This window comes from Eleutherodactylus coqui, chromosome 2 (assembly GCF_035609145.1).
Source record: "Eleutherodactylus coqui strain aEleCoq1 chromosome 2, aEleCoq1.hap1, whole genome shotgun sequence".
Lineage (NCBI taxonomy): Eukaryota > Metazoa > Chordata > Amphibia > Anura > Eleutherodactylidae > Eleutherodactylus > Eleutherodactylus coqui.
This window is the reverse complement of record NC_089838.1, coordinates 287,137,585-287,152,258: the sequence shown is the minus strand read 5'-3', so window position 1 is coordinate 287,152,258 and position 14,674 is coordinate 287,137,585. Positions and strand designations below refer to the sequence as shown.

The window sequence follows — 14,674 nt, the reverse complement described above, 5'->3', positions numbered from 1 at the left end:
TCACTATCAGCACTGATAAGCGCTGGGCTCTTCATTTACTGACTGCACTCATGTTCTTTCTCCCCTCCTGTATTGTCGGAGAATACAGGGCAGCAGGGCAGAGGAGAAGGAACATCTGGCTTTCAGTAAATGAAGAATCCAGCACTGATCAGTGCTCTTTGCAGCTCGCTTATTCACATAATAGTGGGCAAAAGAAATGAGAAAGTGGGAAGGAGAGAAACCACGTTTTAGGGCACCTGCACATGAGCGAAAATTCCACGGCGGGATTTCCTGCGGAATTTCCGCCCCCGGAAGCTGCCATAGGATTGCGTTAACAAACAATCCTAGGCAGACGGCCGCGATTTGGCCGCGCGGCAAACAAATCGCGGCATGCTTTTTTTCTGTGCGGGGCTCGCAGAGCCCGGCATAGAAACGTCACTCACCGGCCGCCGGCCCCGATCTGTGCATGCGCCGGCTGCCTAGCAGCTGGCACGGGAGAGGTGAGTGCCCGCGTTGCTCTCTGCAGACACTCGGGTTGGGTCCCGCTGCGAGAATTCTCGCAGCCGGATCCGACCCGGCCGTCTGCAGGCGGCCTTACTGTGAAACATGTACTAGGAAGCCTGGACTTCATCCTGCAATTTGTTTCAAAAAGTATCACGTGCTAAAAAAATAAGTCAAAATAAATAAAAACCTTTTAATTTATCTAAAAGTGCTAATAAAATCATTAGGTAATTTATTTGTGTGGTTTTCTATGTTGTTCCAAGTAATCCACCAACCTCTTTCCCGCACAAAATAAATTGGAGCTGGGAAAAATGAGCGTGGCAAAAAAATTGGATTGGAAAGGGTTAATAAGACGTGTAGGCTGGCCATGCCATAGGCAGTAATGTAAGCCCAAACCATCACAGATGCAGGCTTTTGAACTGTTCACTAACAACAACATGGATGGTTCCCAGGAGCGTAACTATAGAGGGTGCAGGGAATGCAGTTGCACCCGGGCCCAGGAGCTTTAGGGGGTCCATAAGGCCTCTCTTCTCCATATAGGTAGCCCAGTACTATTAATAAAACATTATAATTAGGGCCCCTGGTACACATTTTGCATTTGGGCCCTGGAGCTTTAATTTACGCCTCTGATGGTTCCTATGTCCCTAAAAAGAATTTCAAATTCTGCTTCCTCCGACTACAGAACAGTTTTCCATTTTGCCTCAGTCCATTTTAAATGGCCCAGAGAAGATGCTGGCGTGTTGATATGTCTTCTTCTTTGCATGATACAGCTGTAACTTGTATTGGTAGATTGCATGGCAAACTGTGTGCAAAGACAATGATTTCTGGAAGTATTCCTGAGCCCTTGCAGTGATTTGCATTACAGAATCATGCCTGTTTTTACTGCAGTGACGCCTGAGGGCCTGTAGATCTCAAGCATCCAATACTGACTGTCAGCTTTGTCCACATTTATTTCTCCAGATGATATTATGTACTGTAGAGGGTGGGAAATTCAAATTTTTTTTTTCTACAGTTTTACGTTGAACATTTTTTCTGAAATTCTGAAAAGTTGTGTCTAAAAATTGTGGAGCAGATTGATGAACCTCTGACCATGTGTATTTTGAGAGACTCTGCCTCTCTATCATGCTCCTTTTATACACAGTTATGTAACTTGGTAGAAAATTGACCCTGCAGCTCTTTTTCATTATTACTTCTTTTCCGGGCTTTTGTTAGCCCTGTCCCAACTTTTGTGAGATGTGTTGCTGCCATCAATTTCTTAATGAATTAATTTATTTAATGAAATGGAAAAATGTCTCAATTTCATCTTCTGATATGTTTTATTGGGAATACAATATGGTTATATGAGATTTCCAAACCATTTCATTCTTTCTTTTCTTTACTTGTTATATAGCATCCCAACTTTTTTGCAATTGAGGTTCCACGTCATGTACTACTACTTTTATATGCCTGTAATATAAGTAGTAGTATATTACAAGGACCTATAAGTGCTAGTACATGACATGGACATATAGGCCCCCTGCACACGGCGGAAATTCAGCAGTGGGTTTTCCAGCAGAGTTTCTGCCCGTGCCCGCTGCCACAGGATTGCATTGGATAATGCAATCCTGTGCAGACAGACGCGATTTGACCGTGTGAAAACCTGCATGGTAAACAAATCGCGGCATGTCCTATTACTGTGCGAGCCTCGCATAGGCCCGCACAGAAATGTTACTGGTGACGCGCCGGCTCTGTGCTGCGCATGTGTCGGCTTGGCGGCAGCCGGCACATAGCAGAGCAGAGGAGACGACGGAGCAGGTGAGCCGCGGTGGTCACTGCAAGGGCACGGCTCGCATCCCGCGGCGAGAATTCTCGCAGCGGGATCCAACCCGGCCGTCTGCAGGGGGCAATAAGTAGTACTACATGTCTGTATCATTTAATAATACTTATATGTCCCTGTAATGTACTATTACTTATTTCCCTGTAATATAGTACTGACTTATAGGTACATGTAATGCACTACTACTTATACCGTTATTAACATTTTAATGATGGATGTGAGTTTGTAATATGCTCCTGCCCTCTGGTGGTGAAAGTTAGTACTGAACCTTGATATTTGCTGTCTGACTTCAGAACCTCTACATAAACGTTACAGTCTGTTCAGTAGCCCCAACTGTTTACAGTCAGCTGCAGCCACCCATATTATTGGATTGCAGATAGGAGAGAATCATCAAACCTATTATAAGAATGCTGCCAGATTGGCGAAATTAGCCCACTTTACACACCGCAAGAAGTGGTAAATTCCACACCACAATCCACAGCCTCCGTGCAGATCTTGATGCAGAATTGAAAATGTCTTAAATCTGCCATCAATTCCGCATCAAAATCCGCAAGTAGACGTGTGGGTTTTGTAGCAGAATTCTGCAGCGGCAGATTTGGCACGTATTGCGAGCTAATTCCACCCATGTCATAGCACCCTTAGGGAAAAGTGCAGCAGCAAGGAAGCAGGTTTTTTGGTGTAACTTCTTTTAGAACTTGATTAGTTGCTGTGAGCACCTGCTCCCCTCTTCTCTTAAAGTACAATATTTTAATAAATATTGTTAATAAGTGTGTATGATTCAATTTTCTTGGGTTTTCTATGATCTAAACAATGCAAAAAAATGCACATCACACCCAAATCTTGCAAAGTCACACTCACCTTGGTGACCTCATTGCGCAGTTTCTTTTTTTCAATCAATTCGGCTAAATTACCAGCTATGTCCATCCAGGGTTTGTAGTATTCAGGAAGTTTAACCTACATTACAAAAGAGAAATATATGCATCTGTCTATGGGAAGCACAACCTGTGGCCTGCAAAGTCGTTCTGCGTATGCTGTGAACATCATGACACAGACGTGCTGGCAGAAACTGAAGGCGTAAAGCGTAGCACTTGTAGCATTGACACAGTAAGTGTAAGGCCCAATGTCCAAGGGCGGGTTCGATTTACGGAATCCACGCGGGAGATCCGCAAATCAAGCTGCCCAAAAAGATCCATGGGCATCTGCAAATAGATTAAAGCATGCAGATTTGATTTGCAGACCTTTTGGTTCGGAAAACAAATCGCAGCATGCTCCATTTTTCTGTGGATCCCACATGGACGGCTTCCATTGAAGTCAATGGAAGCCGTCCGATCGGCGGCACACCCGCAGCTGACACTGTGGACGTGCTGCAGATCCATGGGAAAGCAGGAGATTGAAAAATAAAACTGTACTGTGCATGTTCGACGGCGAGCCGTGAGGACCATGTGTAGTACAGCGAACCCGAAAGTGGAGGGATCCGTGCAGACGCTGCTGCCAAGGAAATCCTGGTAAGCAGGGCTCGCTAGCCGTGGCACTGTGGGACTCCGTGCACGGAATCCACGAGTGCCATGGACATGGCCTAAGCTTGCTGGTTACAGAGTTTAAGTAAGGAACAAAGCTTGCCAGTTACAGTAATGGCACAAGACTTTGCTTTTATAGACCCAACTCTAGTTCTGACAAAATAATATTTATGGCTCTCATACTCCAAACATACTAAGCATATTGACACTACTGTGTCTTTCAACTTGCCTACCACCAAACACAGAGCCACATGGGAGCACCTTCAGCTTCCTTGTGGTGAAGATGAAGGAGAAGGAGAGATATCCCGCATCGACTGCATTTTGGATGTGAGTGGAGTGAGCCCAAGTCCAATGTGAGTAGGGTGAGCTCAAGAGAGAGCCTTTGTAAGTAATCACTTTTTCTGGCAAAACCCAGTGCAGAGGTACTAATTCAAAGCCACAAGTTTTTCCTACGCAGCCGTCCAAAGTTAGGGTCACCATGTAAAAGTATGCTCCTAAGTCACCCCCACGTGTCTCCAGTGCGGCGTGCAAATCCTAACAGTAAATAATTAATAGCAGAGTATCTGTGGAGTGACCCCTGCCCCCTTCTTCCTCCGGAGTGTTCCCAGTCCAGGAGCGGTACCTGATAGATAACGCAGACTGTAGGACTGGTTTCATCCTGATTATCCTCCCTGACCTTTGGCCTTCCTTTCTTACCTGTACTGTGAAGAATTGTACCTGAATTGCTGTGTAATAAATGACTTGCCAAAGCTATTTCAAGTAAAGTTCATACTGGGCCCTAACCATTCCCGGGGACCCGAGGTACTAGAAATCAGTGTCTGTGTTTATTCCCACCATGTAGCATACCGGTGTGTGGGAATGGTGGCGTCACCCGTGGCAACTACTACCCCCATCATCCTTTTTATTGGCATTCCCTATCCTAGGGGTGTCGACGGTGGCCTGCAATCCTGCTCTGGCCTTGGCTACGTGTCATCCCTCTGCGAAAGGGAGTCTGGTAACTGCCGTCGTGACATGACAACAATTCACCCTCCCAGCTCCCCACGTTGGTCAAGCGTCCGGGACGTTGCAACTGATCATACATTGAAACACAACAGGCAGTTAACTGTAAGGCCGCCTGCACACGAACGGATTTGCATTGCGGAATCCAGAGTGGGCGTCGATTCTTCCTGAAACCAACTGTGGTTGCTGCGAGTGGAGGAAAAAAATTGCAGCATGCTCTATTTTCGTGCGGTGTCCGCACGGACAGCTTCCGTTAAAGTCAATGGATGCTGTCTGACCCGTGGCCCGTCCATATTTGAAATTGTAGACAGGTTGCGGAACCCGCATTATCGCCTAGCAACAGCGCGGGAAAAATAAATATTTTTTCAAAATTAAAAAAAACTTTTACTTTGCATGTCTGACGGCCGTTCGCCGCAACCATCCGCAGTACAGATGAATAGAGAAAAAAAAGACAGGTACACATGGATGCCAGCCGGGCACAGGGAACCAGTCGTGTGCAGGTGGCCTTAACCATGCAGATACTGCAGAGTCTAACAAAAAAAAATAGTGGTGTAACTCCACACAGCTCCACTGTATTTACAGTTATTGGAGCAGTGTGGGCTCCACAAACAGGGGAAAGTGCGCCAAAACGTTTTTTTTTTTAATGTCCCTGTAGAGGACTTGAACCATAAAAGCTCTGATTGCTATGATAATACATTATAGCTCCCAATAGTGATCACAGGCCATGGTAGGCCTGGACACAAGTAAAGCGTCCACTTGCTATGACAACCCATTGGCCCTCCGCGGTAGGCCATTGACATTCCCTCTGTGAACCATTTACATACCACGGTGTACATTGATTGCGTCGTGTAAAGAGTTAAAAGCATAGATCGGTATTCTCACCGATCCCCGCTGTTACTGCGGAAGGTCCGGCTATTATTCAGAGTTGGCACCCACTGCGGGATGACATGGGCTTACTTCTGAGTACGCTCCATCCACAGGATGTAAGTTTATGTCCTTTTAGTTTAACTACCACTATGCCAGAACAAAAACTTATGTCCTGTGTCCTTAAGGGGTTCATAGAATGGTAGAGTTAAAAGGGACCTCCAGGGTCATCGGGTCCAACCCCCTGCTCAGTGCAGGATCACTAAATTATCCCGGACAGATATCTGTTCAGCCTCTGAACACTTCCATTGAAGGAGAACTCACCACCTCCCTGTAGTAACCTGTTCCACTCATCGATCACCCTCACCGTCAGAAAGTTTTTTCTAATATCTAATCTGTGTCTCCTCCCTTTCAGTTTCATCCCCTTTCTTCTAGTCTTTCCTTGTACAAATGAGTATAGGGCTGATCCCTCTGCACTGTGACAGCCCTTCAGATATTTGTAGACCGCTATTAAGTCTCCTCTCAGCCTTCTTTTCTGCAAGCTAAACATTCCCAGATCCTTTAACCGTTCCTCATAGGACATGATTTGCAGACCGCTCACCATCTTGGTCACTCTTCTCTGAACTTGCTCCAGTTTGTCGATGTCTTTTTTAAAGTGGGGTGCCCAGAACTGGACACAGTATTCCAGATGAGGTCTGACTAAGGCTGCCTGTCCAACGGCAATAGTCAAAGCGTTATCTGTGGCGATAAATTGTCCGCATATCATGCTATGAAAAGCTTTCCATAGGCTAACTATAGCTTTATTTGCTCTTTTGTGTGATTTTTGATATTACACATGGGTATATTATATCAATGGTGTGCAAGTTTTTTTATAATATTCAATGCTGTTTGGTAATATTATATAGGATGGAATTAGTGACAGAATTATTTATAACTATTTACACTTCCATTTATAAGATTTAATATATGTTTTTTGGAATAAAAATCTAAACATGTATTATTAATTAGGTTTTTTTCTATATTTTCATGTATGTATACTGTGAGACGGTGACCGGCAAGGTGCTGGAGGGCAGGTATATCTCGCCTAGGATGCTCTCCTATGCTGCTTTGGGGAGCGCTTGGGCAGATACGTGCCACCGAGCAGCCTGGGCCCGAAACAGGTTTGTTTTTTTTTCAACAGCCCCCCCATTTCGGCACGAGACAAACCCGATGCAGGGACTTAAAAAAAAAACGCACAGCGCTTACCTGAATCCCCGCGCTCCGGTGACTTCTTACTTACCTGCTGAAGATGGCCGCCGGGATCTTCTCCCTCGGTGGACCGCAGGGCTTCTGTGCGGTCCATTGCCGATTCCAGCCTCCTGATTGGCTGGAATCGGCACGTGATGGGGCGGAGCTACAAGGAGCCGCTCTCCGGCACGAGCGGCCCCATTCAGGAAAGAAGAAGACCCGGACTGCACAAGCGCGTCTAATCTAGCGATTAGACGCTGAAAATTAGACGGCACCATGGAGACGAGGACGCCAGCAACGGAACAGGTAAGTGAATAACTTCTGATAACTTCTGTATGGCTCATAATTAATGCACAATGTACATTACAAAGTGCATTAATATGGCCATACAGAAGTGTATAGACCCACTTGCTGCCGCGGGACAACCCCTTTAAGCTACTAACACGTTGTGGTGGAAGTCCAGTATTCCTATATTATGGATCGGTGGGCTTTGGCAGTAGACAGTTGTCAATTGAACATTCTGTATACATATTTCTATCTTGCTACAAATATAATGTCTTGCTACAAGTTATGCAATAGGTACTTCCGCTTATATGAAATATCTGTTTTATAAAACTCTGCTGACAAAGATTGAATTTAGCAATTTAGCCCGTAACCAACATGTATAAATATATTTGACTGTCCAGCTGCATGCACTAATACGGAACTAGGAATCAGACATGGACAACCGCAGAAATTTCCCCAGCGACTTTACTGGAAACGTATGCAAATAACATGGGAGGTTTGTGCAATTTATAGTTCATGATGTAACATCCAATCATATCGAAGGAACCCCACGTGGCTCCAAGACAACCCACTCATTTCATCCTGACCCTGATGGCCAATCACAGATGACCGGAGGATGGAAGAATTGCAAGATGCTTATCCAATAATTAAACAATACGTTGTATGCATGTAATTTTTGACCTGCCCAGATGGGCGGATTTGTTAAACTCTTAAAATAGGCTACACGCCGATCATTAAAGTTAGAATTGAGGAAGCTATGCATGCTGAACATCCTGTCAGTGTGGGAACTTCTTATGCGCATTATCAATTCAGAATTAATATGGAGGGCTGTAAACATTCCAAATTGAGTAAGGCGTGGTTCCGCAAAGGAAGGTTCCTCGTCAGCTGGTGGCCCGTACGGGGAGTGATCGATAGGTTCCATAGAATTCGGACAGAAGACACGGACATATGCGACCTTGGACTTGGTGGGCCCAAAATATCATCAGAACACGGTGAGATAAATTAATTATCTATACCTGTGTGGCTAAGTTCAGGCTCGCCTATGTGCCGTGCCAGGCCGAATTATTTGGATCCGCACGACGACAGGTACTTCTTTAAGTCTCGATCACTCGATAAGAACCTGTCATAAGATATAAAGGAATGTTTACATGCCTGTCGTTTTGAGAGTACTGGTCGGTTGGCAAGGTCAGTGAATTGCTTTAAGGGAGAGGAAGTCCCCGCAGGGGCCCCCTGCTCGGTTCAGGTTTGGAGTGTAAAACCTTAGAGTCAGGGGGACCTGACAGGGTAGTTTGACTAGGAGGTCTTGCTCGGGTCAGGTTTGGTGTCTAAAACCTTAGAGTCAGGAAACGGTCAAACGTCTGGACAGGCACCTCTGCTCCGGTAAAGTCTGGTAAAAGATCTAGGACAGGGGGGCTACCAGACAGTATCCCGAGGGGCAGTTTAGACTAAGCCAGCCGTACTGGTGCTCCGTCTAATTGTCTGTCTATTTGTGTGTGTCCACAAATATTTGTTTATTGTTTAAATGTCCACGAGTAGATCCCTCCGTCTGAGGGTAGATTGATAAACTGTGTAGCGACAGAAATGCTAGAGACTCTAGGGCGGGGCATACTGTGTCCGGCGTCTGAGGAGACTTCTATAATCATAAATCTGGCAGCCATGATTGAAATTGAAAGGCAGCAAACAATGTACCAAGGTTAATTCTTACACCCTCCAGGAAAGTGTGGAAGGGGTGGAGAGTCAAGTTATCATTGATTAATCAAGCAATCTTTCTGTGTGTCCTACCTATATAAAGTTAGTGTGCTCGTTTGTTGTGTAGAGCTAATCCTGCTGAGTTGTTATATAGGAATAGTTTGTTTGTTGGTCATATAGAATTAGTATCAGTAACTGTAGGAAGGGATTGTTAGCAATGAGAATGCATTGGCTGGGTTATAGCCAAGATAATGCACCGTACACAGCGGCGCGCTGTGGGTTTGGACTTTATAGGTTAGGTTGCGTTATTGGATCCCTTCTAGTAAAAGACAGACTACTAAACTATATTGCTTTCGAATTGTTAAACGTTAATAATAGCATAGAAGCATAGGCTTGTGCCCGTAAGTGTGTTTGGAGAAAGGAAAAAAAGAGCTGCTAACTACATTTAAAAAGAGGAAGTGGAACTCTTAATAGAAGCGGAGCAATTCCTGTGCTGTAATAAATAACTACTGTTGGATGTTAAAACTACTGCGGATGGCTTGTTATGTAACCTAATCCTTCAGACAAATACATCCGTCATACAAATGTAAAAAGTTGTATGCCACGCACATCCTGAGGGGGCTCTTAAGAATACAGACTGCGTAGCCCACCAAATCCCAATACACCGTGCCCACAAGAAAATACGTCTATGTTTGCCAAGTCCCCAATAGGTGTTTAGTCCCCAATTCAATTGTAACCACCGCTGTGACAGAAGTTACAACATAATATATGTGATTTATGCATTAGACGTTAGAATTTCTCTAAGTGTCAGAAAAGAGGAAGTGAAGGTGGGCTGCAATGGCGTCTGTATTAATATACAAAGACACCAGCTTAGTGAATAGAGAGAATTGCAGTACATTACCAATCAGATGGAGATGCCCGGCATCTAATACTGCATCTGCCCGGTCGCCGGAAGTCTGACAAAAATTGTTGTAAAAGTGAAAATTAGCCACGTACTCCCGTTATCTCCCTTATAATCCTGTCGCTGGGCTGTCACATGAGTAAGAGACCTAAAAAGAGGAAGTTACTTGCCCGGTAGTCCCAGCACAAGTAACGTATATTCACAGACAATATAGAATAAATAAACTACAGGGAGAAAGAGAGACGGTAGAGAAGCCAAGGAATAGGAAACAAGCAGGTAACGATAAGGCCAGGTATCCACAGGAGGAACGGGGCAGATTGACCCGTAATTTGTAAAATGTAAATTGTGTGATGCATAAGACTTTATCTTTATTGAGTTGTGATGTGTACCCAAGGACTGCCAAACATTGAATGAGGGAATAAGGAAGTAAGTGATTAGCCACACTCAGAGGGGTGGAGCTTGATGATGCAAGAACACGTCTCTAATCCAAGGAGGGGGTAAGAATCATAGATAGCCAGAAGGAAAAGTTTTGTTTTTTCTCGTGTCCCAAACTCAGCTTTCCACGGATCCTGACAAATTATGGGACACCTACAAGACAGGCATAGGGAAATTGAATGTATCGACCATGATAATATATACGAGACCCGGATACACACCCCTGGGTCAAGCAGTATCCCCCTAGATGGGAAAAAAAAAAAAAAAAAAAAGGGTGAAGGGTCAGCCACACATGTTAGGTGCTGTGTGCTGATGCTTTGGAAAAAACTGCCAACCGGCCACAATTTCACTGTTAATTTCTCTTGCAGAAGGCTGTAAGGCCTGGAGGCCTCCAAAGACTAACCAAGTTCTGCAGGCCATACCTGTACTTACACCCGTTGCCAAATTCCGCACCTTTCTGGGCCTTGTTTCATACTGCCGCCTATATGACAGTATTGACACAAAAGCACGAAGGACAACCACAGCCATGAGGGTGGATCCAGTGACTTGAGGAGCTCCCTCATCTGCTTTTGCGGTGGCAGCAGTACAGGCAATGGTTGACAAATCTTCTAAGTTGGTATTGGACTACCCCCTAGTGGTCCACACCCCAAATGACACCCAGAACATACTCATGCAAGTGCAACCCAAGCACTTATCTCTGGCCTATTAGATCCGACTACAATGTGCTCTTTCCTATGCCTCCCCCAATATTGCTCTGGGCTTCCCAATGTTGTAATACCTTGAATCCGGCCACTCTTCTTTTAATCAGGTATTCAGGTTCAAACGGGGGAGGGGAGGCATAGGTGATCTGAGTATGGCAGATCAGCTATTTTTTTAAATAGCATTATTGTAGTGATGTACACACTGTTAATGATGCATATTTTGAGTTTTCTTTTGTAGATGGTATCAGGGTGAGGATTGATGATTCCGAACCAGATATGCAGAGGTTACACAACAAGATGTCCTAAACGCAGAAGCTCTGCCTCCGCATGTCTCAGGGCAAGAAGCGGAACCGGAGGCCCTCACTGGGGCGTGTGGAGTGGTAGAAGGTAGGTCGGCAACTTTTTACACTGACTCCTGGAATGCATTTGGCATAGCTCATGATTATGGCCCAATATGGAAGGCCAGACAGCTTGTTATCTCAGTAGGACAGCCAATTAAGAATGGTGCAGCGGTGCAGGGTCTCATGGAAACCCTACTACTACTACCTGGCAATGGAGAATCCACACCGATTTCTACAACGGAGAAGCGAGAGATGACACCCTCGCCGACAACACAGCAAAGGCAGCGGCCCTCAAGCCGTGGAAGAAAGAAGAATAGATACTGACAGCATGAGTCAGTGATAAGACTTTGGACTTTGATAAAACCTTTGGACTTTGATAAGACTTTGGACTTTGATATGTCAAGGACTTTACAGTTACAAGTCAACGAGGAAAGAAAGCAGATGGGCTAAAATACGGGAGCGACAGCACAGGACGGCGTATGGCGAACAATCAACAGAACTTGCCTACAGAGGTCCCTGTTCCCCATGATGGCCCAGCTGGTATACAGAATCAAAAGCAGCGATGACGGCGGCACTGAACAAGAATGGGTGACACCTGGGTTCTCTGTAGCTGCTGCATCATTTGTCCAGTTAGCATGATCTTTGCCATATGCGAGTCCGGACAGAAGTAAGGTGGCCATATAACACTTGCCTTGACCACTCTACCCATTTCAGAGATTGCCAATTTGACCACATTCAGCTCACACCTGTTGGGGAGTATGAACATGTGCTTGTTGTTGCTCGAGTCTTTTTCAGGTTGGAGGCCCACCCGGATACTAAGGTAAATGAGCAGATAACCACACAGAAATTCATGAATGAGGTAATCTGCAGATATGGGGTACCAGAAGTAATTGAGTCAAACAAAGGTACACACTTCACAGGTGAAATAATGCAACACATCATGTCTGTTTTGGGGTATATTCCAGGCTTTTCACACACCCTACCATCCACGGAGTAGGGGGAAAGTAGATACGAAAGGCAATAGAGAAAATGGGTAAATTTTGAATTGAGTGTCTTTCATTACTTTTTCTTTTTCTTAGGAGGATACATGCCACAGAAGCTGAATTTGGGGAATGATTTTCTTGTTAATTTTGTCATAGGCCTCTCCAAGGAATTGTTAGTAATGCATTCTGCAGTCTCTGCTTTTCCCCAGGTCCTACAGATGAGTGTCACAATCTAAAACCAGGTGACAGGGTCTATGTGGAAAAGTTTAAGAGAGAAACCCTGTTTGAATGTCCCTACCAGATGTTGCTCACCACCCCAACTGCAGTCAAGCTCAAAGGAAAGCCCACTTGGACCCACATGTTGGCGTTGGAAAAAACTAATGATCCTGCATATCCTTTACATGCTATAATGTGGTACACTGAGGGTGAGAATCTAACACTGCATCGTGCTAAGAGAGACGTTGACGCTCCAGGTGGTAACTTTGACCCACATATATACATAGATGTAATAGGAGTGCCAAGGGGGGAGCGAGATTAATTTAATTCTAGAGATCAGGTTAAAGCAGGTTTTGATTCCTCATTTGCTTTTGTCACTGTTAATAATAATGTAGATTGGATGAATTATATCTCTTACAATCAGCAGAGGTTTGCAAACTACACCAGAGATGCTTTGCAAGGGTTAGCTAACCAGTTAGGGCCCACTGCATCCATGGCGTTCCAAAATAGAGTGGCCGTGGATATGATTTTCGCAGGAAGAGGTGGGGTATGTAATTTCCTGTACGTGTATTCTCCCTTTAATGTGACCAATGTTTCCCTTGTTTGAAAAAGATGAAGAGCCAGTTCCGATAATGCCAACCAGGTACGTTACCAGAAGAATGGAGAAATGTACCAGTACTGCACTGCGCCTGCCTCAGTCTCATAAGATGGACTGTCAGTGGACTTCCCATTTGCCTAGGGAAAGTGCAGAAGACCTTAAGTTCCGGCGAGGGCACACCCTGTGGGGTGTTAACTCGTACAGATAGAGGGTATGGATGCCCGGAAATAAGCCCAGGGAATCCATGGCCTCCTTCTGAGGTGAGGTAGGGATCCCTCCCCTTTTAGGAGTAGGGACTTACGGGCAGTGGGAAAACCCTGACGCAAGGGTGAGGCGACGTTCACCATTAGGACTATCTCCAGGAGGGACATTGGTGTGGGTGAAGATTAAGGAGTCCCACGCCGTGCGTGCCTGTGCACGCTATTAGTATTGTAACATTATGCTAGAGCGAGAAGAGAGGCTCCTGGTGATAGTTTTGATCTACACGTATACATTGACATCATAGGATAGCCAAGGGGGGTACCTGACAAGTTTTAAAAATTAGAGACCAAGTTAAAACTAGATTCGAGTCCATTTTTCCGATCATTAGGGTAAATAAATGTTGACTGGATTAATTATGTTTATTATAATTAACAGCGGTTTATAAATTATACTAGAGACGCCTTATAGGGACTAGTCGACCAGTAGAACCTACCTCGACTACGACTTTTCAAAATAGAATGGCACTAGGTACGATTTTAGCCAAAAAAGGGAGTGTCTGTAAGATGATAGGGGAGACTTGTACCTACATTCCAGACAAAACGTGACCCACAGGTAAAAACGCAGTTGCCATTAAGAAGCTGACCGCACTAACTAAAAAGAGCTAACCTTAGTCTGTTTTCCTCAGTTAGGTACCTAACAGGAGAAGGGAAAAATATAGGAAAATAAGCTTTGGAACATTGTGTATTTAGAACACTGTGATAGGGTTTTGCTAAGATTTTGCTTTATTTTATCTGCAGTGCACTCTGCTTATGTCCACGCAACATGCCGGTGTTACAACGCCCCTGGTCCTGTTACCTTGCCGCCTCTGGAAAAGGGAAGTGGGAATAATCACCTTGTAGCTCTTTCCTTCCAGACTAATATATATGATAATGCACTTACTAATGAGACAGGGGTTCAGTCATATTGATCAGTAATTAGATAGTCCTGATTTTGCACTCTTGTTGATGAATCGAGGTAACGTCAAGAAGGCGGGGTTCTATACAAGTTATGCAGTGTTTACCTGAGATAGTAAAAGTCGCACCTCTCCTAACCTGATTATATTTGTCACCTTTATAGGAATCATTCTAATTTCTGTTTGTCGTTGCATACAGTGTATTCCGACCCTGATGACTGCCTGGTCCACCTGTCCCACTACGATGTCCAACAAAAAGCCCACTGTCAGCGCAACCGTCGTCATCATGGATCCAGAATGTGATGATGTCGAACCATCCTATACCCCCATGGCAGTAGTAGGCCTAGTCGTCTACAACGCAATGCGAGTCTAGGGTCAGCGGTGGGGGATTGGGGTGGGACGGAGCAGGGCGAGTTTAGTGAAACAGATAGTTTCAAGGAGGGTCTGTGGTGGAAGTCCAGTATTCCTA

General features: G+C 45.0%; 1 protein-coding gene across 1 annotated transcript in view; it reads right to left on the bottom strand.

Moving 5' to 3' along the window:
* IDO2 (indoleamine 2,3-dioxygenase 2) overlaps positions 1 to 14,674 on the bottom strand; it is a 62,376-nt gene that overhangs the window by 35,390 nt on the left and 12,312 nt on the right. Inside the window, exon 2 of the mRNA XM_066590018.1 lies at positions 3,155 to 3,250. Within this exon, the coding sequence (XP_066446115.1) occupies positions 3,155 to 3,250 (96 nt within the window). The remainder of the gene's footprint in view (positions 1 to 3,154; positions 3,251 to 14,674) is intronic.